We start from the raw sequence: 26,920 nt of genomic DNA, 5'->3' as shown, positions 1-26,920 counted from the left end.
AAAAACAAATAATAATTTATTTTTTTTTCATTTCTTATTTTAGATTTTTTTTCAAACCTTCCATGATTATTTATCAACATGCAAGTTCCCCCACCTCACTCCTCCATACAGTCATGCATCCTCTGCCCCCCCCCCCCCCCCCCCCCCCCCCCCCCCCCCCCACCCCACACACACAACTTCACCCTTTTACCCTTTTTTTTTTTTTTTTTTTTTTTTTTTTTTTTTTTTTTTTTTCATTTTTAATTTTCCATCAATATTTATAATCAACATGTGAAATTTTGTTTCCTCTCCCATTCCCCCGCACCCCCACCCCCTAAAAAAAAAAAATATATACATATATAATTATATTTCCATTCCTTTTTTTTTTTTTTTTTTAAATGTTCAAACCTTCAACATGTTAAGTTGTGACTGCACAAACCTTGCCCTCAGCCATGTTCAAGATACCTTACCTGTGTTCTCTTAAGGACATCTGTTCTTTTAAGTTCAAATGTAAATGTACATGTTAATCAGCAACACCTGGTGCCAAACCACTCAAAGACAATATTTCGTTGCAGTTAAACTTCAAGCTCACATTTCAATTAACTGCATTTAATTTTAAAAGCTAAGCTTATTACAGTAAGCATATCCCATTCAAAATAAATTCTTTAGTCAGGATCAAAGTATCATACATTTATTGTGTACTCTTTAATTAAACATTTGTTTTCTGTTAAATTGATTTTGACTAATGAAATTATTTGCTCCTTATTAACATCCTTGACTTTTTGACGGATATATTTTTTTGCCATTCCTCACCACAAACCCTTTCGGCGGGGGATACCAATTCATCGAATTTGCTTGTTTGGATTGAATATGGTGTTATTCCTACCAGGCCTACTATCATTAGTGGTATCAGCAATATTACTCCCACCATCATCTGATACAGTCATCAAGCTGGTTACCAGTCAATTTACTGCTCCTCTGCGGATACTCATCACAGATTTCCTCAAGACTAAAGTCTGGACACAGTAGAGAACTAACAGCCCCAGAGCTATTTGCCTGCTGTCCCGAAGGTTTCGGACATTCGCCCAGCACAAGAGCACTACTCTCATTCACCTCCACCCACCCCCATTTTACTACATCTACAAAAATAATAACTCAGAAATCAGGACTTGTTTGATTATTTCTGAAGAAATGAAGGGTAACATATTTGTAGAATATCTCTGGTGAGTAGGTTGGTAGACTAATTCAGATATATCTGTTTTGCTGAGAGACAGTGTTTCCTGAATGTTAAATGTTTAGCAGACATCATGATTACAAACATACAGGAAGTAACTATGTAAGTTAGACATGGAAATCAAATAAAAGAATGCATTCATATCCGCATCTGTACTTGCCTAAGTGTGTATTTCAGGGCCGTAGGAACTGTCGGGATGGGGTCCCCAAATTTTAATGTACTTAGGCTAAGGCTATATCACATCTTGATGAATCATGGCCAAAAGTACACCAAATCTTAACGTATTATTACCAAGCCTGAAGATTGAATACTGCTTAAGCCGATGCTAAGGGGCGTGGGCAGTGTTGCATTTTCCATTACTGCCCATGAACAGACTCATTCAAACTGAGTCTGCAATTTTCACTGTTTGCCTTGTTCTCGATGCTTCCGATCTAATTTACAGATTTTATTAATGTATTATGGCCAAGTCTACATTATATCTTGATAAATAATGGCAAATAATGGCATATCAGTACATACCTAAATATTAGGTATTTACTCCAATTTGAATTGGATGTTCTGGCTATAATTCCGTTTGTCACAATAGTAAAAATAGTTACAATAATGTGTCAGATATACTGTTTTTGTATTCTCAACAATTCATGTTTAACAGGTGATGATCCGATGTTGGAACATACAAGATGGTTCCCGCATTGTGAATATATCAACAAATTGAAAGGCGAGAGATATGTGGCTGCAGTACAGAGATGGCATCAAGAACATGTAAGTTTAGAAGCAGTGCATTTCTTTTGCTGTAGAAATAATGCGAGTCAAAGTGGAAGTATGGGTCGATACGTTTTAATCCAAATACATGTATATTGAAATAAAAGTTTTAAAATAGTGTTAATTTCTTTTGGCAATGCAGAAGGATCTTAAACCTTATTCAAGTTGAAAGGAAATATTGTTTAAAAAAGTCCTGGGGATATCTTACACACGCAAACATGCAATAAGTCGTTGGGATACTTAATTAGGTTATTGTTTGAAATTTAGCAATTTTAAGATGTTAAAGATGATTTTAGGTCTGCAAGGTAGTAAAAAACTGAAATTTATACAACACTCGAGCGATATTGTTCAGAAAATAAAAACTTTCAATCCATACAAATATGGATTTGTTATTGGCTGCTAACTGACAACTTTCTCCTGTTTATCAGAGATGACGGACCAATGACTTCAGACATACTGACAATACTTTCAACTTGTAAACACGTAACAGTATAAGATAAACAGTAACTTTTTAGCTCACCTGTCACAAAATGACAAGTGAGCTTTTGTGATCGCGCGGTGTCCGTCCGTCCGTCCGTAAACTTTTGCTTGTGACCACTCTAGAGGTCACATTTTTAGCTCACCTGTCACAAAGTGACAAGGTGAGCTTTTGTGATCGCGTGGCGTCCGTCGTCCGTGTGTCAGTGCGTGCGTAAACTTTTGCTTGTGACCGCTCTAGAGGTCACATTTTTCATGGGATCTTTATGAAAATTGGTCAGAATGTTCATCTTGATGTTATCTAGGTCAAGTTCGAAACTGGGTCACGTGCGGTCAAAAACTAGGTCAGTAGATCTAAAAATAGAAAAACCTTGTGACCTCTCTAGAGGCCATATTTTTCATGAGATCTTCATGAAAATTAGTCAGAATGTTCACCTTGATGATATCTAGGTCAAGTTTGAAACTGGGTCATGTTGGGTCAAAAACTAGGTCAGTAGGTCTAAAAATAGAAAAACCTTGTGACTTCTCTAGAGGCCATATTTCTCAATGGATCTTCATGAAAATTGGTCAGAATGTTCACCTTGATGATATCTAGGTCAAGTTCGAAACTGGGTCACGTGGGGTCAAAAACTAGGTCAGTAGATCTAAAAATAGAAAAACCTTGTGACCTCTCTAGAGGCCATATTTTTCATGAGGTCTTCATGAAAATTGGTGAGAATGTTCACCTTGATGATATCTAGGTCGAGTTCGAAACTGGGTCACGTGGGGTCAAAAACTAGGTCAGTAGGTCTAAAAATAGAAAAACCTTGTGACCTCTCTAGAGGCCATATTTCTCAATGGATCTTCATGAAAATTGGTCAGAATGTTCAACTTGATGATATCTAGGTCAAGTTCGAAACTGGGTCACGTGCCATCAAAAACGTGGTCAGTAGGTCTAAAAATATAAAAACCTTGTGACCTCTCTAGAGGCCATATATTTCACAAGATCTTCATGAAAATTGGTCAGAATGTTCACCGTGATGATATCTAGGTCAAGTTCGAAACTGGGTCACGTGCCATCAAAAACTAGGTCAGTAGGTCAAATAATAGAAAAACCTTGTGACCTCTCTAAAGGCCATATTTTTCATGGGATCTGTATGAAAGTTGGTCAGAATTTTTATCTTGATGATATCTAGGTCAAGTTCAAAACTGGGTCACGTGCCTTCAAAAACTAGGTCAGTAGGTCTAAAAATAGAAAAACCTTGTGACCTCTCTAGAGGCCATATATTTCATGAGATCTTCATGAAAATTGGTCAGAATGTTCACCTTGATGATCTAGGTCAATTTCAAAAGTGGGTCACGTGCCTTCAAAAACTAGGTCAGTAGGTCAAATAATAGAAAAACCTTGGGACCTCTCTAGAGGCTGTATTTTTCATGGGATCTGTATGAAAGTTGGTCTGAATGTTCATCTTGATGATATCTAGGTCAGGTTCAAAACAGGGTCATGTGCGGTCAAAAACTAGGTCAGTAGGTCTAAAAATAGAAAAACCTTGTGACATCTCTAGAGGCCATATTTGTGAATGGATCTTCATGAAAATTGGTCAGAATGTTCATCTTGAAGATATCTAGGTCAAGTTCGAAAGTGGGTCATGTGCCTTCAGAAAGTAGGTCAGTAGGTCAAATAATGAAAAAACATTGTGACCTCTCTAGAGGCCATATTTTTCATGGGATCTGTTTGAAAGTTGGTCTGAATGTTTATCAACTGGGTCATGTGGGAAGAGGTGAGCGATTCAGGAACATCATGGTCCTCTTGTTTGTGGGATCTTTATGAAAGTTGGTCAGAATGTTCATCTTGATGATATCTAGGTCAAGTTCGAAACTGGGTCATGTGCCTTCAAGAACTAGGTCAGTAGATCTGAAAATAGGAAAGCCTTGTGACCTCTCTAGAGGCCATATATTTCACAAGATCTTCATGAAAATTGGTCAAAATGTTCATCTTGATGATACCTAGGTCAGGTACGAAAGTGGGTCACGTCCGGTCCAAAACTAGGTCAGTAGGTCTAAAAATAGAAAAACCTTGTGACCTCTCTAGGGGCCAAATATTTCACAAGATCTTCACAGGGTTCGCACAGGCCTTGAAAAGTCCTTGAATTCGGTGGTAGTCCTTGAAAATGACAAAAACCCTAAAAGACCTGGAAAAGTACTTGAATTTTGAAAAAAACTCCTTGAATTTGACCTTTCACTCCTTGAAAATATTCTTTCCGTAACTTTGCTTTGCAAAAAGAATTTAAGGCTTAAAATAAATCGGAGAAAATGAAAATAAATTCGTGAAATTACAGGATCAGGTCACTCGTGTACTATTATAGTGGTCTACGGCCACACTTTATCGATATTTACAGAGTGCTATTTCTACTCTATCACCGTTTGCATGTTTCCGTTTCCGTTTAAAAAAGTACGGGGAATAATAACTCGCAATTTTTAACTATTTGCAACTATTTGCGAGTGTTTCCAGTGAATTAAAATGAGTAAGAAAAATAAACATGTTTACTCAAGTAAGCGGGAGACAAAAGACGAATATAAACAGTGGCTGAAGCCCTATAGAGCAGACAGAACGAAGTGTATTTGTACGTCGTGTGACAAAATTTTGAGGTATCATTAGCAGGAGTGCGCTAAAAAATCACAAGAAAAGCGATAAACCTCAGCAAAATATTGAATCACATCAATCTAATAATCAAATTACGTCATTTTCAAAGGTGTGACAAGTGATGGTTGTTTCATTTTTGCATTACATAATTAAAGTTGTTCACATTAGGTCGTGGTTTTGAAAAAAAATAGTGCTTGAAAAATTGTAAAAAGTCCTTGAAAAGTCCTTGAAAAGTCCTTGAAAAGTACTTGAATTTTGTCTCTGATATTCTGTATGAACCATGCTTCATGAAAATTGGTCAGAACGTTCACCTTGATGATATCTAGGTCAAGTTTGAAACTGGGTCATGTGCCATCAAAAACTAGGTCAGTAGGTCAGATAATAGAAAAACCTTGTGACCTCTCTAAAGGCCATATTTTTCATGGGATCTGTATGAAAGCTGGTCTGAATGTTCATCTGAATGATATCTAGGTCAAGTTTGAAACTGGGTCATGTGCGGTCAAAAACTAGGTCAGTATGTCTAAAAATAGAAAAACCTTGTGACCTCTCTAGAGGCCATATATTTCATGAGATCTTCATGAAATATAGTCAGAATGTTCACCTTGGTGATATCTAGGTCAAGTTCGAAAGTGGGTCACGTGCCTTCAAAAACTAGGTCAGTAGGTCAAATAATAGAAAAACCTTGTGACCTCTATAGAGACAATATTTTTCATGGGATCTTCATGAAAGTTGGTCTGAATGTTTATCTTGATGATATCTAGGTCAAGTTCGAAAGTGGGTCACGTGCCATCAAAAACTAGGTCAGTCGGTCTAATAATAGAAAAACCTTGTGACCTTTCTAAAGGCCATATTTTTCATGGGATATGTATGAAAATTGGTCTGAATGTTTATCTTGATGATATCTAGGTCAAGTTAGAAACTGGGTCAACTGCGATCAAAAACTAGGTCAGTAGGTCTTGAAATAGAAAAACCTTGTGACCTCTCTAGAGGCCATACCCTTGAATGGATATTCATGAAAATTTGTCAGAATGTTCACCTTGATGATATCTAGGTCAGTTTTGAAACTGGATCACGTGCCTTAAAAAAATAGGTCAGTAGGTCAAATAATAAAAAAAACCTTGTGACCTCTCTAGAGGCCATATTTTTTATGGGATCTGTATGAAAGTTGGTCTGAATGTTCATTTGGTGATATCTAGGTCAGGTTTGAAACTGGGTCAACTGCGGTCATAAACTAGGTCAGTAGGTCTAAAATTAGAAAAATCTTTTGACCTCTCTAGAGGCCATATTTTTCAATGGATCTTCATGAAAATTGATCTGAATGTTCACCTTGATGATATCTAGGTCAGGTTTCGAAACTGGGTCACGTGCGGTCAAAAACTAGGCCAGTAGATATAAAAATAGAAAAACCTTGTGACCTCTCTAGAGGCCATATTTTTCATGAGATCTTCATGAAAATTAGTGAGAATGTTCACCTTGATGATATTTAAGTAAAGTTCAAAACAGGGTCACGTACCTTCGAAAACTAGGTCATTAGGTCAAATAATAGAAAAACCTTGTGACCTCTCTAGAGACCATATTTTTTAATGGATCTTCATGAAAATTGGTCAGAATTTTTATCTTGATAATATCTAGGTCAAGTTCAAAACTGGGTCATATGAGCTCAAAAACTAGGTCACTATGTCAAATAATAGAAAAAACGACGTCATACTCAAAACTGGGTCATGTGGGAAGAGGTGAGCGATTCAGGACCATCATGGTCCTCTTGTTTGTCATTTGTTACATGTCTGGCACTAGACATGTGATAAAAAATATGATATTAACATCCAAGACATACATAGAATTAACTTCGATTGTTGAAAACACAATCATTGGACTTCGTCCTTTTTGTATACTAATGAAAGGTTTAAAAAAAAAATTGCTCTGATTCGCGTCAGTTTCGAAAATACTGATATGCAAACGATTTATTTATGACATATAACTTCATCTGTATTTTTAAGGGAGGAGAAAGTATTCCACTACAGCCAACAGAAGATCCAGAGAGTAGAGATCGTTCCCTGTTGGCATTGTCTCAGCCATGTACACAGCGAGCCCTCGGGCGAACAGGGCAGTCTTATTCCACTATAATAGCACCAAGAAGAAACAATGTTGCTACAGGCTTTAGAAGTAATGGTAAGTACAGGGCACACTTACTCAGCTATCATAAACATTATGAGTGTCGTCTTTGGCTGTACGGGTGGCTTTGCTAACTTCTAATCAATTTCCCCTCACAGATGTGGGTTCAAAAACATGAGGAAAATATTCAGCTGGCTTCAACGTCAGCAGTTCTATCAGGGTACTCTCCTATACCTGAAAAATGCCTGGGGTCTTCCTCTACCGTCAAAGGATGGAAAATTCATCATATGACCTAAAGTATAACAGTGTAACTCTAACCCTCGCAATACTCTATTTTAAACAAGTTAGACAAGACAGTGTAAATAAAATAACTTCCTTATGAGAAAGGCTCCATGAATAGCGGCAAAATACGAGATTATATAAAGGAAAACATAATAAATAGGAAGTTCTACCAGAACATACAATTTTAGAAATGTTTCTTCAGTTTCTTTCTAGCTTGAATGACTGAAACAGTAGAGATATTGCCCATAACATTCTATTGTCACAGTGCAGGTTTTAACCTTGTTGCCATTTGAAACAAGGGATGATTTCTCAGTTAAACTTACAGGATCAATAAGGTTAATTAATATACAACCTTGTCAAATTGATTTGCTGTCTGATATGATTCCTATCCCAATCTGTTTCTTTCCTAAGTGTTTGATCCGATTAATATGTTATATCATGTTGCATAAAGTGGTGATTAAGACAAATGATTCAGTGCTTGACCAAAATTTAATGACTCCCATTGTTCAATGACTTAACTTCAGTTCCCAACTGGAGTCATGAATTAATGTAATATTATGCTCTCATAAATAGCAAAGTTCCCATTTTTCAGTATGATTAAAGTTCAGTCTCATTTGAATAAAGAAGTGGTTCCCGAATAACTTAATCAGTATCTACCCTGTGATGTATTTTACAGACCATCGAAGTTAAACTCCCCCTATTACCCTCTTCTTTTCCTTGCATTTACACTACTTTTTGCATCCCCTCCCCCTTTACTGTTAGGTGGCTCCCCCTTGTTTTGGCAGCCAAAACCTACGACGGTACTTGATTGTTTTTCCTACTTGTGTGTGTGGGTGCGTTTGTATGCTTGTGAGTCAATAACGGTGCCCTACTGTTTTCTTATGTGTTGCTTGTTTCTTTTTTCTATGTTATTCAGTTGATCGTAAGGCCTAAAAAAAATTGCTTGTTTCCAGTGACATGGCCAAAAAAAATAGGGTAGGTAGGTAGGTAATTCTTTTTTTTTAGCTCACCTGTCACAAAGTGACAAGGTGAGCTTTTGTGATCGCGCAGCGTCCGTCGTCCGTCTGTGCGTCCGTCCGTTCGTGCGTGCGTGCGTAAACTTTTGCTTGTGACCACTCTAGAGGTCACATTTTTCATGGGATCTTTATGAAAGTTGGTCAGAATCTTCACCTTGATGATATCTAGGTCAAGTTTGAAACTGGGTCACGTGCGGTCAAAAACTACGTCAGTAGGTCTAAAAATAGAAAAACCTTGTGACCTCTCTAGAGGCCATATTTTTCACAAAATCTTCATGAAAATTAGTCAGAATGTTCAACTTGATGATATCTAGGTCAAGTTCGAAACTGGGTCACATGCCATCAAAAACTAGGTCAGTAGGTCAAATAATCGAAAAACCTTGTGACCTCTCTAAAGGCCATATTTTTCATGGGATCTGTATGAAAGTTGGTCTGAATATTGACCTTAATGATATCTAGGTCAAGTTTGAAAATGGGTCACGTGCGGTCAAAAACTAGGTCAGTAGGTCTAAAAATAGAAAAACCTTGTGACCTCTCTAGAGTCCATACTTGTGAATTGATCTTTATAAAAAATTGGTCAGAATGTTCATCTTGATGATATCTAGGTCAAATTCGAAAGTGGGTCAGTGTCATCAAAAAGTAGGTCAGTAGGTCAAATAATGAAAAAACCTTGTGACCTCTCTAGAGGTCATATTTTTTATAGGATCTGTATGAAAGTTGGTCTGAATGTTTATCTTGATGAGATATAGGTCAGGTTTGAAACTGGGTCAACTGCGATCAAAAACTAGGTCAATAGGTCTTAAAATAGAAAAACCTTGTGACCTCTCTAGAGGCCATACCCTTGAATGGATCTTCATGAAAATTGGTCAGAATGTTCACCTTGATGATATCTAGGTCAAGTTTGAAACTGGGTCACGTGCCATCAAAAACTAGGTCAGTAGGTCAAATAATAAAAAAACCTTGTGACCTCTCTAAAGGCCATATTTTTCAGGGGATCTGTATGAAAGTTGGTCTGAATGTTCATCTTGATGATATCTAGGTCAAGTTCGAAACTGGGTCACATATGGTCAAAAACTAGGTCAGTAGGTCTAAAAATAGAAAAACCTTGTGTCCTCTCTGGAGGCCATACTTTTCATGGGATCTGTATGAAAGTTGGTCTGAATGTTCATCTTGATGATACCTAGGTCGAATTTGAAACTGGGTCAACTGCGGTCAAAAACTAGGTCAGTAGGTCTAAAATTTGAAAAATCTTTTGACCTCTCTAGAGGCCATATTTTTCAATGGATCTTCATGAAAATTAGTCAGAATTTTTATCTTGATGATATCTAGGTCAAGTTCAAAACTGGATCACATGAGCTCAAAAACTAGGTCACTTTGTCAAATAATAGAAAAAACGACGTCATACTCAAAATTGGGTCATGTGGGAACAGGTGAGCGATTCAGGACCATCATGGTCCTCTTGTTTTATTAACCTTACACCATCATAGTTTCAAACAGGGAGATTATAAACCTTATAAACATGCATCCTATTGTTATGTTTGATTTACACCTGAATGTACAATGCCTTTAATGATGTTTTAGCAATATAAAATGCCATTTGGTTGTGTATTTTAATATTACGAAATAAATGCTTGATTTACATGTTTGCGTTTTGTTGTTGTTTTTAGCTCACCTGTCACAAAGTGACAAGGTGAGCTTTTGTGATCGCGCGGTGTCCGTCGTCCGTGCGTGTGTCCGTGCGTGCGTGAACTTTTCCTTGTGACATCTCTAGAGGTCACATTTTTCATGGGATCTTTATGAAAATGGGTCAGAATGTTCATCTTGGTAAATTCTAGGTCAAGTTCGAAACTGGGTCACGTGCCTTCAAAAACTAGGTCAGTAGCTCTAAAAATACAAAAACCTTGTGACCTCTCTAGAGGCCATAATTTTCAATGGATCTTCATGAAAATTGGTCAGAATGTTCACCGTGATGATATCTAAATCAAGGTTGAAAGTGGGTCACGTGTTATCAAAAACTAGGTCAGTAGGTCAAATAATAGAAAAACCTTGTGACCTCTCTAGAGGCCATATTTTCCATGGGATCTGTATGAAAGTTGGTCTGAATGTTCATCTTGATGATATCTAGGTCAAGTTCGAAAGTGGGTCACGTGCCTTCAAAAACTAGGTCAGTAGGTCAAATAATAGAAAAACCTTGTGACCTCTTTAAAGGCCATATTTTTCAATGGATCTTCATGAAAGTTGGTCTGAATGTTCATCTTGATGATATCTAGGTCAAGTTCGAAACAGGGTCATGTGCGGTCAAAAACTAGGTCAGTAGGTCTAAAAATAGAAAAACCTTGTGACCTCTCTAGAGGCCATACTTGTGAATGGATCTCCATAAAAATTAGTCAGAATGTTCATCTTGATGATATCTAGGTCAAGTTCGAAAGTGGGTCACGTGCCACCAAAAAGTAGGTCAGTAGGTCAAATAATGAAAAAACGTTGTGACCTCTCTAGAGGCCATATTTTTCATGGGATCTGTATGAAAGTTGGTCTGAGTGTTTATCTTGATGATATCTAGGGCAAGTTTGAAACTGGGTCAGCTGCGATCAAAAACTAGGTCAGTAGGTCTTGAAATAGAAAAACCTTGTGACCTCTCTAGAGGCCATACCCTTGAATGGATCTTCATGAAAATTGTACAGAATGTTCACCTTGATGATATCTAGGTCAAGTTTGAAACTGGGTCACGTGCCTTAAAAATCTAGGTCAATAGGTCAAATAATAGAAAAACCTTGTGACCTCTATAGAGACCATATTTTTCAATGGATCTTCATGAAAATTGGTCAGAATTTTTATCTTGATAATATCTAGGTCATGTTCAAAACTGGGTCACATGAGCTCAAAAACTAGGTCACTATGTCAAATAATAGAAAAAACGACGTCATACTCAAAACTGGGTCATGTGTCCTATATCATTCATTCTCCGCCGCTAATTCATGTGGAGAAGTTGGCAATTACTTGCGGAGAACAGGGTTTATATTAAATTAAACATGAAACTTGAATGAAATATTGCTGTGGATTCTCTCATCACCCCCTACCCCAATCTAAAATTCTGGATTAACTGGAAATGCCAGACAATGGAGTTTTGACTGGTTTGCCCAAATTGTGAATTAATAAAGCTACAAGTGGTTGTTTAAGGTCTTACTACTACAAATCCCATCTAAAAACTGACTTTTCATGACTCGACCTTGACTTTTTTCAGCAGGTCGCCAACAGCTAAAATCTAGTAGACCTGCTCAGACTTTAGTGGACCTCCAATTCTATCACATAAATTGTGACGTTGTAGACGTCATAACTTCATATGACTCAAACAAACGGGACTTATTTCTAAAATAATTGACAAATTAAACGAAACTTACCATAAGTTGAAGTTTGATGTTAATTTTGTTAGTCCTAATCTACCAAGAATCACAGGAGTGAACGTGGTCACGTGACACGCAAATTCAGACTTTAGAGAGGTATCATCATGAACCATGGAAGAAAGCCCAAGCTCCTAATAGGGTGGGTTAAATGGGTGGGCCTGTGATTCTTGGTAGATTAGGACTAACAAAATTAACATCAAACTTCAACTTATGGTAAGTTTCGTTTAATTTGTCAATTTTGTTATCCTAATCTACCTAATCAGAATCACTGGAGTTTTTAGAGTCCATGTTCATGGTGATCCTGTTTCTTTTAGGCCTAAATTATAACTGGAAACAAATAACCAATTTTTACATGAAATAAAACTTTATGTACACTATATACAAACATAAACATAGCAAACATTATGCAAAAGTTGTAAACAGTATAAAATACATCCATGTATGTGTGTATAAAAATCAAAAACATGTATAACAGTTGTATAGATATGAAATATAAGATACACTACTACCAACTAAATTGACTAGTTAACTATTACGAAATTTATACGACTAGAAAACAAAAAGTAAACTTAATCAAAAATTTTGACTAGCAAGTCATTATAAAATTGACTAGTGAAAATATTATGCCCTGATTATAACTGTACATCCTGAAATAATTTTAACAGCTTAGTCCTCACACAACAGTTTTGTCTCATGATAATTTTTTCATGCTTTTCCCTGATTTAGCTTTAAGATCCCATTACTGAAATCACTATTGTTTGTTATGTCCCTTTTATAGAACTTTCTAAAAACACAATCTCTTTTCCAACCAGCAGTTCTAAGGATTGTATCAATTGGCACTCTGTTAGTTAGTGCACTTGTGGATGCCCAACGAGTACTATGAGCAGTGAATACTGACATGTCGATTCCGGCTTTGCCTAACACAGATTTAATCCATTTTGCTATAGTACAACTAGATACTGGTTTGAATGGTTTTTGGGAACTTATGAAAAGTTTTGTTGTGTCTTCGCGTTTTTGTTCTGTTCGTTGAACATATTCTTTCAAAGTTCTAACAACACAGAGTTTTTCATCTGGATATGCTTCAATATATATTTCTCCCAGATGACAGTTAACTTTTGATTGTTTAAGTGGATCTCCTATCCGTATTTTTACGTCAGTGTCAGTTAAAACAATATTTTTAAGATCCATGAAGAAAAGCGTTTGAGTTCTTTGGCCTGTCGTTAGTGCGAGAAGTGTCGCTAATCTTGTTCCTAACTCTTGAATTGATAATTGATTTACAGGTTTTTGTAAACTGAAAAATTTTAGCACAATAGCAACGTCCCAAGTACAGTTGTACTTCGGAAGAGCAGGTCTAATTTCAGACACTCCCTTCATGAACTGTTTAATAAGTATATGGTTTCCAAGTTGTTTATTGCTTAAAAAATTTATTACGCTAGCTATTGCTGACTTTGCAGTGTTAATTGCGCTATACTGTAAACCCCGGTCATACAATGTTGTCAAGAACTGTATTAGCATATTTACAGATGGTGAAAATGGAGGGATCTGTTGTTCACTACAAAATGACAGCCATTGGGAGAGATACGTCCCATACTGTTTTTTAGTGGTCGATCTCCAGGATGCAAGGATAATGTCGGCAGCTGCCTCTGGAATGCCTTGACTGCACAATTCTGTCCTGATATCTTGAAAACACACAGTTGTAGTTTTTCCATCGGGTGGTGTTTTCTGGTTAATGGATTTTGGAGAATGTGATTTCCTTTTGGTAACAAAAATGGATGTGCTGTTACCATTTTTAGTAGTTGTGGGAACCATGGTTGCGTTGTAAACAAGGGTGCCACTAACACCACTGATGCCTGTTCTGCTTCTACTTTCTGTAACACTGCTCCCACTACACTGAAAGGTGGAAACATGTAACAATTAAGATCAGTCCATTTCAAAGAAAAAGCGTTTATAGCATAAGCACGAGGGTCTGGTAGGTATGAAACATACCGAGGCAGTCTGTAATTATTGTTTGCTGCAAACATATCTATTTCACACGGTCCATATCTATTCATGATTACATAAAAAATTTTGTGATCTAACATCCATTCCATATCCGCATTTAATTTTTGTCTACTGAGAGCATCTGCATAAACATTACATTTTCCTGGGATGTGAAAAGCCGTTAAAGTTATGTTTTTTGTAACACACCACTGAAAAGTGTCCCAAAATATGGACACAATAGTCATCATCCACTCGATCCGTGTTGAAAGTGAAAAAAAAACATTAACATTTATCAGTAATTATTCAGGTGATAAACTAAGATATTGGCCTTGTTTTCATCATCAATTAACAAAAAAACTAAAGTGTGTCGGTTATTTTGGCATCTAAAGCGGAGATCAAAGCGGTATAGTTGCCCGAGATTGTCATGGCATTACGTCATGTTTTCGCGCCATGTGAAACATCACTGTCTGATCGTACATTCTCGATTCCTTAAATTGAGAAGAAATCAATAAAAAAAGTTTTTTCTTTAATCTTTTAAAAGCGAATGTGCAATATCTCAAATAAACTGACATGTAAATGTGTCAAACCGTGAACGATGATAGTGGATATCCTACCTCTATGACCTATTTGCCCTCAAGAAATTTACATTATTGTCCGAGAAGAATATCTAACAAAGTGTTGTGTCAAAAAATACATGTACAAAGAATCATTTAAAATTATTAAAAACCGCAACAACATCATACTGCTTTATTTTAAAACCACATTTCTATTTATGTACACGAGGTCACGTAACCTATTCTGCCGCGCTAACAGAAATCTGTTTGCCGAAAATCGTTTTACTCCATGTATTTAAATTGCTGCCGCCTTTTCATTATTTAAGATCTTTTAATTGTGTTTTTTGTACTTTCTGGTCAAAAGTACCGTTTATTTACTTTAAGAAAGAAAGAAATAATCAAGATCGCGCTGTTTGAAATTTTACAAAACATTATATGAAAATTTGATCGTTTTCAAAGAATTTTGCCTACATTCCTGTCGATATCTTATTAAAATTGTTAAAGAATTCAAACTGTATTAGTTCTCAAGCGGTGTTGACAATTTGAAGCAATTATATTAAAAATGAATGCACTATGCGCGTTTTTTGTGTCAAAAGTAATCGCGATGTAAATTAGATATTACGATAGGGCACACGTGCTTGTAGAATGGAAAATTACCAGCATGACGTTTTGATATTTTTACGATTCGCGGGTAAATTCCAGTCAATCCAGGTAATTTTGCCTGATGTAATTTCTCATTTTGGTAAAGTTACCACGTAAAAACCACTCGCCCGATCGGCGGAGTAGTCCATTCGTGCTATCCTGACTTTAACTCGCCAATGCTTACAACTGTATAATGCCGTCAACTTTGGTTTTGTGAATTCGCCGATATGGGTACGAGTTTTTCCCCTATTTTTCACTTTTAAGGGTTTTATTTTATTTGCAGACCGTGACTTTTGATAGTGGACCTGCCGATATTTTGGTTGCGTCGGTCCGACTGTCCACTGCTAAGGTCGAGGCCTGTCATCATATTGTTATATTTGAAGTTTTGTGTGCAGGTGAAGTTGAACATGTACGGCACGATTTTTATTGCGCGGCGTCACAAAAATATGCGGCCCGATTTTACCGCTAAAAAAGTTTAGGGTCGGCGGCCAAAAAATAGGGTAGGTCGGGCCACCGGAAACAAACAATATTTTTTACGCCTAATTGTGTGTTTATCTTTGGTATATGAGTGTCTGTGCTATTGTGGTTTACGTTGTAGTCACAGTAGTTCGACTGTTTTTAAAGAACATGGCATTTCCTTGTATGTTCATCTTTGTTCAACTTTCCCCTTCGGTTTCCTCCCCTGACCCCATTTTACCCCTTACCATTTCCTTCGACTTCATTTATATTTAGCATAAATTAATATGTACTTGTTGGATGTTTGAAGCAACCCATCTGAAATATTTTTCCATGACAGCTTCTTTTAGTTGTGGGCCTACTATGCAAATGCATGGCTCTGGGGCTGTGTTTTTGGTGCTCTGTGCTTCCGAGAAATCTTCCCTTACCTATTATCTTTTGATCACAGTTTCATGTAAGGTAACGGTGCAACCAAACTTTTTTTTTCTTGCCTTCGGAGATGGTATTTGTAAGATTGTGTTGGATTTAAGAACCTTTAAGAAACTATCTTAAACTGATTTTGGACAGATGTATATATTAATTGACAGACAAGTATCTACATAAATGATAAAACAACAAACATAAATACATTATTCTTTTGCCCAAATTACTGAATGGAAAATTAGGAATGAAATCAAGTGTGTACCTATCGAACGTTTATTACCGGCATGTTACCAGAACCACAATATATCTTTTGTGGTCTTCTACATTGTAGTGTCGTGCAACTGATTACTGATGTAATAGTACACCTGATATGTTAGACGTTTTTTAAATGAGCACCTTTGTTCAACAGAATGAGAATTTAGCATCTTGTTGATTTTCCGTACTTGATAGTTGGTTCAGATTGTCCTTTCAAACAAAGGTCGCTTACCCTTTAATATGTCTTTTATTAACAGAACTCTGTTTTTTTTTTCTTCTAAGAAAATATAATTATGTAACAATAACTAGAAAAATCCTTAGTTAACAGGAGTAAAACCTCTGCAGTAAATGTCAGTTTAAATCTGACTTGACAAATAATCACAAAATTGTATATTTAAAGATAATAATGGTTACTTTGGTGAAAGAAAATATCTGTTTTATTATTTATTCTTTTTCTTTACAGTTGGCATTGATCCTTTGAACAGTGGCAGCTCGTCTTCAGGTACAGGGAGTCAACTACCAGGTATCCGCCCCTCCTCCTTACTGGGTGGGCCAGTGGGGGCTTGTACTTTTTCAGGTAATTTCATGAGCGTCATAGTATGTCAGTGGATTGGCTGAATAATTTTAAGCATATTGCTTTACTTGTGTCCATTCCACATTGTCTAATCAGCTTGGATGATTGTCATGAAACTTATATCCAATTGTTTACCTCACAAGGTCGGCATGCAGAACCAAAAGCCAAAAGTCCCAGGTCAAAGTCACAATTTGAGCTCAAATATATAAAAGTTTAACTTGTGCCCACTCCATATTGTCTAAACCACTTGGATGATTTTCATAGAACTTACATCAGTTATTCACTTCACAAAGATATGCAGAGGAACTACCCAAATCTCTAAGTCCAAGGTAGTGGTCGCACTTACGATGTGTAGAGCTCACAACTAAACTAAGTTCAAGGTTACCCATGGAGCTAAAAGATCGGGTAGCTTAATTTTGTTTCAGCGCCATGTTGTCTAAACCACTTGGACGATTTTCATGAAACTAGCATCTGTTGTTAGTTAACCTAACCAAGACAACGTACACAGTATACAATCCAAGTAAGTAGGTGAAAGGTCAAGGTCACACTGAGAGGTCAAAAATCAAATAGCATAAATGTGTCAGCTCCATATCCTCGTAACCGCTTGGAAGCTTATGTAAAATTAACATTAATATTTAACCTCACCAAGAGGACACAGAAAACACAACGTGGGTTGCTAGGTCTTAGATCAGGCTCACACTTGGAGGTAAGAATTTAAGTAGCTAAATTCCGTGACCACTTTCATGTCCATGCTATGTCTTCTAAACCGCATTGAAGATTTTCAAAGAACAAGCATCAGTAGTTTTCATCGTCAAGACAATTCACAGAGTGCACAAACCCAGGTGATAGGTGCAAGTAGTCACACTTAGAAATCCGGGGGACAGTATCTTAAATTTGTGTTAACACTGTATCATAATTCTTGAAAGTATTTTCATAAAATTAACATCAATTGTTAACCTCATGGAGACAACATGCAGAATATACAACCCGGTCATTCGGTCCAATGTCAATGTTGTACGTTAAAGTCAGATATATGTTAGGCCATAACACTGACATTCTTGATTATATGTAGAATTTAAAAAGATCATACTACACATGTACCACCTTCAGAAACCTTTACTTGTTTAATCTGGATCTTACAAAATAAATCCAAATTTACTCAAACATTATTATGAATTAGGTAGATCAAAAAGTAGACACAAATATGACGAAATCCAGTAACCCAGAAGATATTTTTAGATATTTCTTTATTTTTGACATGTATCTATACTATGTATCAGGTAAAAATGGGGGATTTTTGCCAAGGCCTATGGTATTTCATGATATCAAAGGGATTAAATAATAAGTACCAAAATACTTTAAGATTTATTCGTCCTTATTTTCAGTTACAAAGGAATGACATCACTAATTCCTATTTCATTGAAAAACATAATACTAGTACACATAGTTAATAAAAAGAAAATATTTGTGGTACATATATTTGTGTAAATATATGTGGTTGGTTTTCTCACATTTCACATTCCAGATATTTTGTAACTGTACTGAAACAGAAATTTCAATGTACTGACTGTAATTACAACAGATAAATATCTTTAAATAAACAATATATTACTGTGTTTTACATCATGTTTAAATAGAAATAAAAACATAAATGTATTTCTTTTCCTTTCTTATATCAGGTTTTTTTCTAGATGAAATTTATTTTTGAGCCAGGAAGCTGGAAGCAATATATTTGAAACAATGTTGAAAACAATCCCATTGAAAGGAAATCATACTGATATAGAAATATTTGATTTGGTTAGGTTTGAGAACAGCTGGCCCAAACACAGGTGCACTGACTTCTTTTCCAAGAGCAACAGAAGGTTTACAACAAAGCAATACTCCATCACCTTCTGTAGAAGCAGCTTCCGGTACAAGACAAACTAACCCAGCACCTGGTGCTGGAGGAAAAACAGATCCTACAATAACAGTGGTGGTAGATAATCCTAAACATCCAGACTATGTCAATATAGATTCTAGAGTTAGCTCATACCAAGGATGGCCAGAATACTTGGATCAAACTCAGAGACAGATGTCAGAAGCAGGTTTCTTCTATGTTGGTGGGTATCTTTTGTCTAAAGAATAACGTTATATTTTTAGCTCGACTATACGAAGTATAAGGAGAGCTATCCTACTCGCCCCGGCGTCGGTGTCTTTCTGCGTCCCCACCTTGGTTAAAGTTTTGGTGCACTTTCTCTTTTTTCAACTTATCTCTGTAATTACTTGATGGATTTGATTCAAACTTGAAATACTTATTCCTCATCATCATCCACATCATCTGACATAAGGGCCATAACTCTGGCACCAATATTTTATGAATTATCCCCCCTTTTCACTTAGATTTTCAGGTTAAAGTTTTGATGCACTTTCCCTTTATCTCTGTTATTACTGACTGGATTTGATTCAAACTTAAAATAGTTGTTCAACATCATCACCCACATGATATGACACAAGGTGCATAACTCTAGCACCATTTTTTCATGAATTATTCCCCCTTTTTACTTAGAATTTCAGGTTAAAGTTTTGGTGCACTTTCACTCTGCCTCAGTTATTACTCAATGGATTTGATTCAAACTTAAAATAGTTGTTCAGCATCATCACCCACATCATATGACAGAGATAACTCTGGCACAATTTTTCATTAATTATTCCCCTTTTTTACTTAGAATTTCAGGTTAAAGTTTTATGCACTTCCACTCTATCTCTGTTATTACTGAATGGATCTGATTCAAACTTAAATAATTGTTCAACATCATTACCCTTATCACATGACACAAGGTGCATAACTCTAAGAGACCAATTTTTCATGAATTATTTCCCCTTTTTACTTAGAATTTTAGGTTAAAATTTTAATGCACTTTCACTCTGTCTCTGTTATTACTGAATGGATTTGATTCAAACTTAAAATAGTTGTTCAACATCATCACCTACATCATATGATGCAAGGTGCATAACTCTGGCACCAAGTTTTCATTAATTATTCCCCCTTTTTATTTAGAATTTTAGGTTCAAGTTTTGATGCACTTTCACTCTGTCTCTGTTATTACTGAATGGATTTGATTCAAACTTAAAATAGTTGTTCAACATCATCACCCACACTATATGACACAAGCTGCATAACTCTGGCACTAATATTTAATGAATTATGCCCCTTTTTGCTTAGGATATACTTATATAGTGTTTTGATACATTTTATCTTTACCTCTCTTATTACTTTAAGTTGATATTTTTGACATAGACTCAGGCTATTGTGCAATATCTTCGTCCACAATTGGAGTCATTAAACACTCCAGTGACAGCTCTAGTTTCCTCAGATGTGCCCAGTTTCACTATCCAGCATCGAAATAGTCGAGCGTGCTGTCTCTTATGACAGCTCTTGTTTTATCTGGTAATTTTGGTGAAAGTGATGAAATGTGAAAAATCAGAAAATTATACTTGCATTAATTAGCAAGATAACTTGCTAAATTAAGCATTTGACATATGAGGTAGTTATTATTACCATATGCATGCTAACTTTCACTAACATACCGGAAACTTGCAACAAAACGTAAAACAAAATAAACAACCATGAAACTTGTATCAGGATATATTTTAGTAACAATAAACCATCGTGTATTTTACAGGTGTAGCAGATTTTACTCGCTGTTATTGTTGTGGTGGGGGTCTGCGGAACTGGGAACCAGGTAGGTTGCATGATGAGACTTTGTTTCATTCACGTTTTGATGAATAATGTATCTAATACTGTCCATCATAGAGCAGAGTAACAAAACAGGATACTTTCCTTTGTCTGTGTCTGTCTCTTTGGCTGTCATGAGACAGATCATAAAATATCTAGAGCAGTAAGTGTAGATATAAACACGTGTCCTTGAAAGTACACTACGTGATACGTTTTTTTAAAACCTTTTGTTAGAATAATGTGCAATTGAACCAATCTAAACAATTATTTGTCCTTTTACCTTTGAATAATTTAGGAAAAAACAGTTGATATTATTTTATTCTGTGAAATAAATAAAGTGATGTGAGCATATTTCTCGAAATACACAATAGAATAGGAATAGGAAATAATAACTGATATATTGCATCTTGTGAATCATGACCAAGGCTACATTACATCTTAATGAATCGTGACCATGGCTACACTGACTCTTAGTGTACTACGGCCAAGGCTACATCATATCTTAATGAACCATGGCCAAGGATACAGTTACATCTCAGAAAATTATGCCAAGGCTGCACCAAATTTTAATGTACTACAGCTAAGGCTATATCACATCTTGATGAATCATGGCATAAAGTACACCAAATCTTAACGTATTATTACCAAGCCTGCACTACGTGAATCATGAACAAGGCTGCACCCAAACTTAATGTATTATGGCCAAGTCTACATTATATCTTGATAAATAATGGCATATCAGTACATACCTAAATATTAGGTATTTACTCCAATTTGAATTGGATGTTCTGGCTATAATTCCGTTTGTCACAATAGTAAAAATAGTTACAAAAATGCTTCAGATGCTGTTTTGTATTCTCAGCGATATATGTATAACAGGTGATGATCCAATGTTGGAACATACAAGATGGTTCCCGCATTGTGAATATGTCAACAAATTGAAAGGCGAGAGATATGTGGCTGCAGTTCAGAGACGGCATCAAAAACATGTAAGTTTAGAAGTGGTGCATTTCTTTTGCTGGTGAAATAATGCGAGTCAGCGTGGAGGTATGGGTCGATACGTCTTCATCCAAATATATTGAAATAAAAGTTTTAAAAGTGTGTTAATTTATTTTGGCAATGCAGAAGGATCTTAAACCTTATTCAGATTGAAAGGAAATATTGTTTAAAAAATTCCTGTGGATAGCTTACACACGTAAACATGCTATAAGTCGTTGGGATACTTAATTAGGTTATTGATTGAAATTTAGGAATTTTAAGATGTTAAAGATGATTTTAGGTCTGCAGGGTAGTAAAAAAAACTGAAATTTATACAACACTCAAATGTTTCAGTGAGAGTTTCTATACCTTTATGAGTAATGGCTTTTCAATAGAGAACCACCCTTAACCCAACAATGGAGAAGCTTGGCTTGGAAGAATATTTAGTTATATTAAGAGCGATATTGTTCAGGAAATAAAAACTTTAAATCCATACAAATACGGATTTGTTATTGGTTGTTAACTGACAACTTTCTCCTGTCTATCAAAGATGATGGACTAATGACTTCAGACATACTGACAATACTTTGCAGAATATTTATAGTCATTAGAATTCATGAGTTCTATGTTTAAATCAGTTCAAAACATTTTGCAAATTTCACTTCTTTTGCAGATGGCTGAGCAACAACGACAACAAAAAGAGATTGCACAGAGACGAGATGGTATGTGGTATTATTTATTTTAGATACTCCAAGAGTATATTAAACCATATAGTCCAATTTTGAAATTATTTTTAGCTTGACTATTCGAAGAATAAGTAGAGCTATCCTATTCACGGCGTCGGCGTCACACCCTGGTTAAGTTTTTGGTACCAGTCCACTTTTTGACAATGTCTTTTAAGATAAAGCTTTGAAACTTTCAACACTTGTTTACCATCACCATGTCCAGTTGTAGACAAGAGTACATAACTCTGTCAAGCATTTTGACTGAATTATGGTCCCTTTTGACTTAGAAATCTTGGTTAAGTTATTCGTACCAGTTCATATTTTGACAAAGTCTTTTGAGATAAAGCTTTGAAACTTTCAACACTTGTTTACCATCATCATGTCCAGTTATAGGCAAGATTACGCAACTCCATCTAGGATTTTGGCTGAATTATGGCCCCTTTTTGACTTAGAAATCTTGGTTAAGTTTTTCGTACCAGTCCACATTTTGACAAAGTCTTTTGAGATAAAGCTTTGAAACTTTCAACACTTGTTAACCATTACCATGTTCAGTTATAGGCAAGAGTACATAACTCCATCAAGGATTTTGGCTGAATTATGGCCCCATTTAACCTAGAAATCTTGGTTAAATTTTTTGTACCAGTTCATATTTTGTGTAAAGTGTTTGACATATGGCTTTGAAACTTTTATAACTTGTTCATTATAATAGTCTCTATCAGTAGACAAGAGTACATAACTCTGTCATCAATTTTGGCTGAATTATGGCCCTTTTTGTATTTGGAAATTGGTTCTGTTTTCGTACATGTCCATATTTTTGTGTTTAATCCATTACTTCTTTTTTCTGAAAATCTATGGTAATATTTTGACCCCATTCTAATAGTCGAGCGCGCTGTCATCCGACAGCTCTGGTTTCATTTCTCCTGTTGATAGTAAAACAATTTGAGCTTTTTACTTATGAACCAATTTCGGAGCATTTACTACAAGAAAATTGTGTTCACATCTTACATATTGCAAAACAAGAGAATATTTCTTAAGTTAAGTGAAGTCACAAAATATCGAAGTTCAGTTCAAAATGGTTTTGATCACTGTCAATAGATTAATGCCAACAATTTGTGTTGATATTGTAGAGAATCGTAATCCTCCCGATCCAATGACAACTGAAGCTGCCGCTGTTATGCGGGAGATGGGCTACTCTGTAGATCGGACAAAAGAGGCGATCTTAGCTGTAAGACTACAAACAGGTTTGTCTTATATTTCTTGCATTTTAAGCATTTTAATAATCGAGTGTGTCAATATGATGAAATATAAAAGTAAGCAAAAATGCAAAAGTGCTATTATTTGATACTCCTGTTCGTAATTGTTATCTACAGATTCTTTTAAATTGTGGTTATTAAAAAGCTGACTGTAAATTCAGTAACTAAGTGATAGATTATTATGTCTCTCGGCAAAAAATGGTGCGGAGACATATTGTCTTGGTGTGGTCCGTCTGTCTGTCACAAAGTGTGTCCACGCAACTCATCTGACACTATACGGCGGATTTACACAAAACTTCTGCCAAACATTGTTGTGCATGTCATCAGCATGTTGCATTTCAGAGATTTTCAAATGAGTTATGGCCCTTGATTTGTCGTAATTTACATTGTTCACAAATCTATTCCAAGTCGTTGTGCATATCATCGGCTTGCTCTAGGATAATGATATTCAGTGGGGTTATAACCATTGATTTGTCGACTTCTGTGGTGTGTGTGTGTTACTTCTCTTTTACCGTGAACGCTTGAAAAACAATCTCTAGTTTAAAGATGAGCAGTTTAAAGATCAGCAGAAGGTATGTTTACCAGTTTATGTTGTTTCCGACTACAGGGTCATTAGTGGTCACTACCCAACAAGTTCTAACCTGGTTACAGGACGAGGAAGAGAGCAGATTAACTGGTAATTCAAGCAATACAGGTAAGTTATTGTATAACTGTTGACACTGGAATGACTGGTCCTAGCGGCTGCTGTAAGGAGATGAATTAAAATCTTGTAACGGAGCATTTAGAATCTATAAGCATTATAAGCATTGCTATGTTGACTGTTCTTTGACGCTCTCTTGAGATATTTAAAAGGAGAGGCTGCCTTGGCCCAATAGTTATATTTGCTGACTGAGTCACTATTACATGACATTGTATTGGTTTTAATCTAACTGGAATCAAATACGTCTCATGGGAGTAAACTATCCAGCAGGCTGACATGAAGTCACTGTTTATAAACAGATACCAAGTTAAAGCTGGAAAGTCATTTGACCTAAACTTTAATTATACATGTACAAACAAACTAATATTTTTAAATGAGAAAGGTTGGCAGCTTGAATGTATTTCAGAATTTTTGAAATGCATGAAAAAAATAGGCACTCCATGATATTTTCATCACGAAATTTTCTTATTATATATTTTTAAATATAATAGTTAATTTAAACTCGACATTGAAGAAAACAATTTAATCATAACATGATAATATGCATACCTTATTTATAAGTGGTTTTTTTTAGCTCACCTGTCACAAAGTGAGAAGATGAGCTTTTGTGATCGCGCGGTGTCTGTCGTTCGTCCATGCGTGCGTCCGTAAACTTTTGCTTGTGACCACTCTAGAGGTCACATTTTTCATGGGATCTTTATGAAAGTTGGTCAGAATGTTCATCTTGATGATATCTAAGTCAAGTTCGAAACTGGGTCACGTGCCATTAAAAACTAGGTCAGTAGATCTGAAAATAGAAAAACCTTATGACCTCTCTAGAGGCCATATATTTCACAAGATCTTCATGAAAATTGGTCAGAATGTTCACCTTGATGATATCTAGGTCAAGTTCGAAACTGGGTCACGTGCCATCACAAACTAGGTCAGTAGGTCTAAAAATAGAAAAACCTTGTGACCTCTCTAGAGGCCATATATTTCACAAAATCTTCATGAAAATTGGTCAGAACGTTCACCTTGATGATATCTAGGTCAAGTTTGAAACTGGGTCACTAGCCATTTAAAACATGGTCAGTAGGTCAAATAATAGAAAAACCTTGTGACCTCTCTAAAGGCCATATTTGTCTGGGATCTCTATGAAAGTCGGTCTGAATGTTCATCTTGATGATATCTAGGTCAAGGTCGAAACTGGGTCACGTGCGGTCAAAAACTAGGTCAGTAGGTCAAAAAATAGAGAAACCTTGTGACCTCTCTAGAGGCCAATTATTTCATGAGATCTTCATGAAAATTGGTCAGAATGTTCACCTTGATGATATCTAGGTCAGCTTCGAAAGTGGGTTACGTGCCATAAAAAACTAGATCAGTAGGTCAAATAATAGAAAAACCTTGTGACCTCTCTAGAGGCCATATTTTTTATGGCATCTGTATGAAAGTTGGTCTGAATGTTCATCTTGATGATATCTAGGTCAAGTTCGAAAGTAGAGCACGTGCCGTCAAAAACTAGGTCAGTAGGTCAAATAATAGAAAAACCTTGTGACCTCTCTTAAAGGCCATATTTTTCTTGGGATCTGTATGAAAAGTGGTCTGAATGTTCATCTTGATGATATCTAGGTCAAGTTCGAAACAGGGTCATGTGCGGTCAAAAACTAGGTCAGTAGGTCTAAAAATAGAAAAAGCTTGTGACCTCTCTCGAGGCCATACTTGTTAATGGATCTCCATAAAAATTGGTCAGAATGTTCACCTTGATGAAGTTCGAAACTGGGTCACGTGCCTTCAAAAACTAGGTCAGTAGGTCAAATAATGAAAAAAAACTTGTGACCTCTCTATAGGCCATACTTTTCATGGGATCTGTATGAAAGTTGGTCTGAATGTTCATCTTGATGATATCTAGGTCAAGTTTGAAACTGGGTCAACTGCGTTCAAAAACTAGGTCAGTAGGTCTAAAATTATTAAAATCTTTTGACCTTTCTAGAGGCCATATTTTCAATGGATCTTCATGAAAATTGATCTGAATGTTCACCTTGATGATATCTAGGTCAAGTGCGAAACTGGGTCACGTGCGGTCAAAAACTAGGCCAGTAGGTATAAAAATAGAAAAACCTTGTGACCTCTCTAGAGGCCATATTTTTCATGAGATCTTCATGAAAATTAGTGAGAATGTTCACTTTGATGATATCTAGGTAAAGTTCAAAACAGGGTCACGTACCTTCGAAAACTAGGTCAATAGGTCAAATAATAGAAAAACATTACGACCTCTCTAGAGACCATATTTTTCAATGGATCTTCATGAAAATTGGTCAGAATTTTTATCTTGATAATATCTAGGTCAAGTTCAAAACTGGGTCACATGAGCTCAGAAACTAGGTCACTATGTCAAATAATAGAAAAAACGACGTCATACTCAAAACTGGGTCATGTGGGAAGAGGTGAGCGATTCAGGACCATCGTGGTCCTCTTGTATAATTTTAAAATTAGGCATTCGACCTCCACCTACTTCTACAGCAACTTCTTTAGTAGGAACCAGCACTCTTTCCTCTGTTGTATATACAGGAACCAGTATCCCGTCTTCAGTTGTACACAGAGGAACCAGTATAGGAACTTCTATTGTGAACACGACTTCAAGCATATATACTGCAACCTCCATAGTCAGTGCTGGTACCGCTACATCTACTGTGAGTTCATCATCAGGTTCTGTTGCAGCCGAGGTCCAACAGTCTTGTACTTCAGCTTCTGTTACAGCAGGAGAAAGCTCATGGGCCCTCTCAGAACCAGCAGACTGGTT

At 36.2% G+C, this 26,920-nt stretch overlaps 1 protein-coding gene across 1 annotated transcript in view; it reads left to right on the top strand.

The window, feature by feature from the left end:
• Nucleotides 1-26,916, top strand: part of LOC128553362 (baculoviral IAP repeat-containing protein 3-like) — a gene marked incomplete at both ends in the record, with an annotated part of 47,784 nt that extends 20,868 nt beyond the window's left edge. The window contains 10 exons of the mRNA XM_053534501.1: nucleotides 1,866-1,975; nucleotides 7,073-7,244; nucleotides 16,660-16,773; nucleotides 18,573-18,869; nucleotides 20,433-20,492; nucleotides 21,365-21,474; nucleotides 22,137-22,185; nucleotides 23,316-23,429; nucleotides 24,049-24,135; nucleotides 26,689-26,916. Coding sequence (XP_053390476.1) covers nucleotides 1,866-1,975; nucleotides 7,073-7,244; nucleotides 16,660-16,773; nucleotides 18,573-18,869; nucleotides 20,433-20,492; nucleotides 21,365-21,474; nucleotides 22,137-22,185; nucleotides 23,316-23,429; nucleotides 24,049-24,135; nucleotides 26,689-26,916 — 1,341 coding nt within the window. The remainder of the gene's footprint in view (nucleotides 1-1,865; nucleotides 1,976-7,072; nucleotides 7,245-16,659; nucleotides 16,774-18,572; nucleotides 18,870-20,432; nucleotides 20,493-21,364; nucleotides 21,475-22,136; nucleotides 22,186-23,315; nucleotides 23,430-24,048; nucleotides 24,136-26,688) is intronic.
• Nucleotides 26,917-26,920: the final 4 nt, after the last annotated feature.

Source organism: Mercenaria mercenaria, unplaced genomic scaffold (genome assembly GCF_021730395.1).
Source record: "Mercenaria mercenaria strain notata unplaced genomic scaffold, MADL_Memer_1 contig_3741, whole genome shotgun sequence".
NCBI classification, from domain to species: Eukaryota; Metazoa; Mollusca; class Bivalvia; order Venerida; family Veneridae; genus Mercenaria; species Mercenaria mercenaria.
This window is presented reverse-complemented; position numbering and strand designations above follow the sequence as displayed.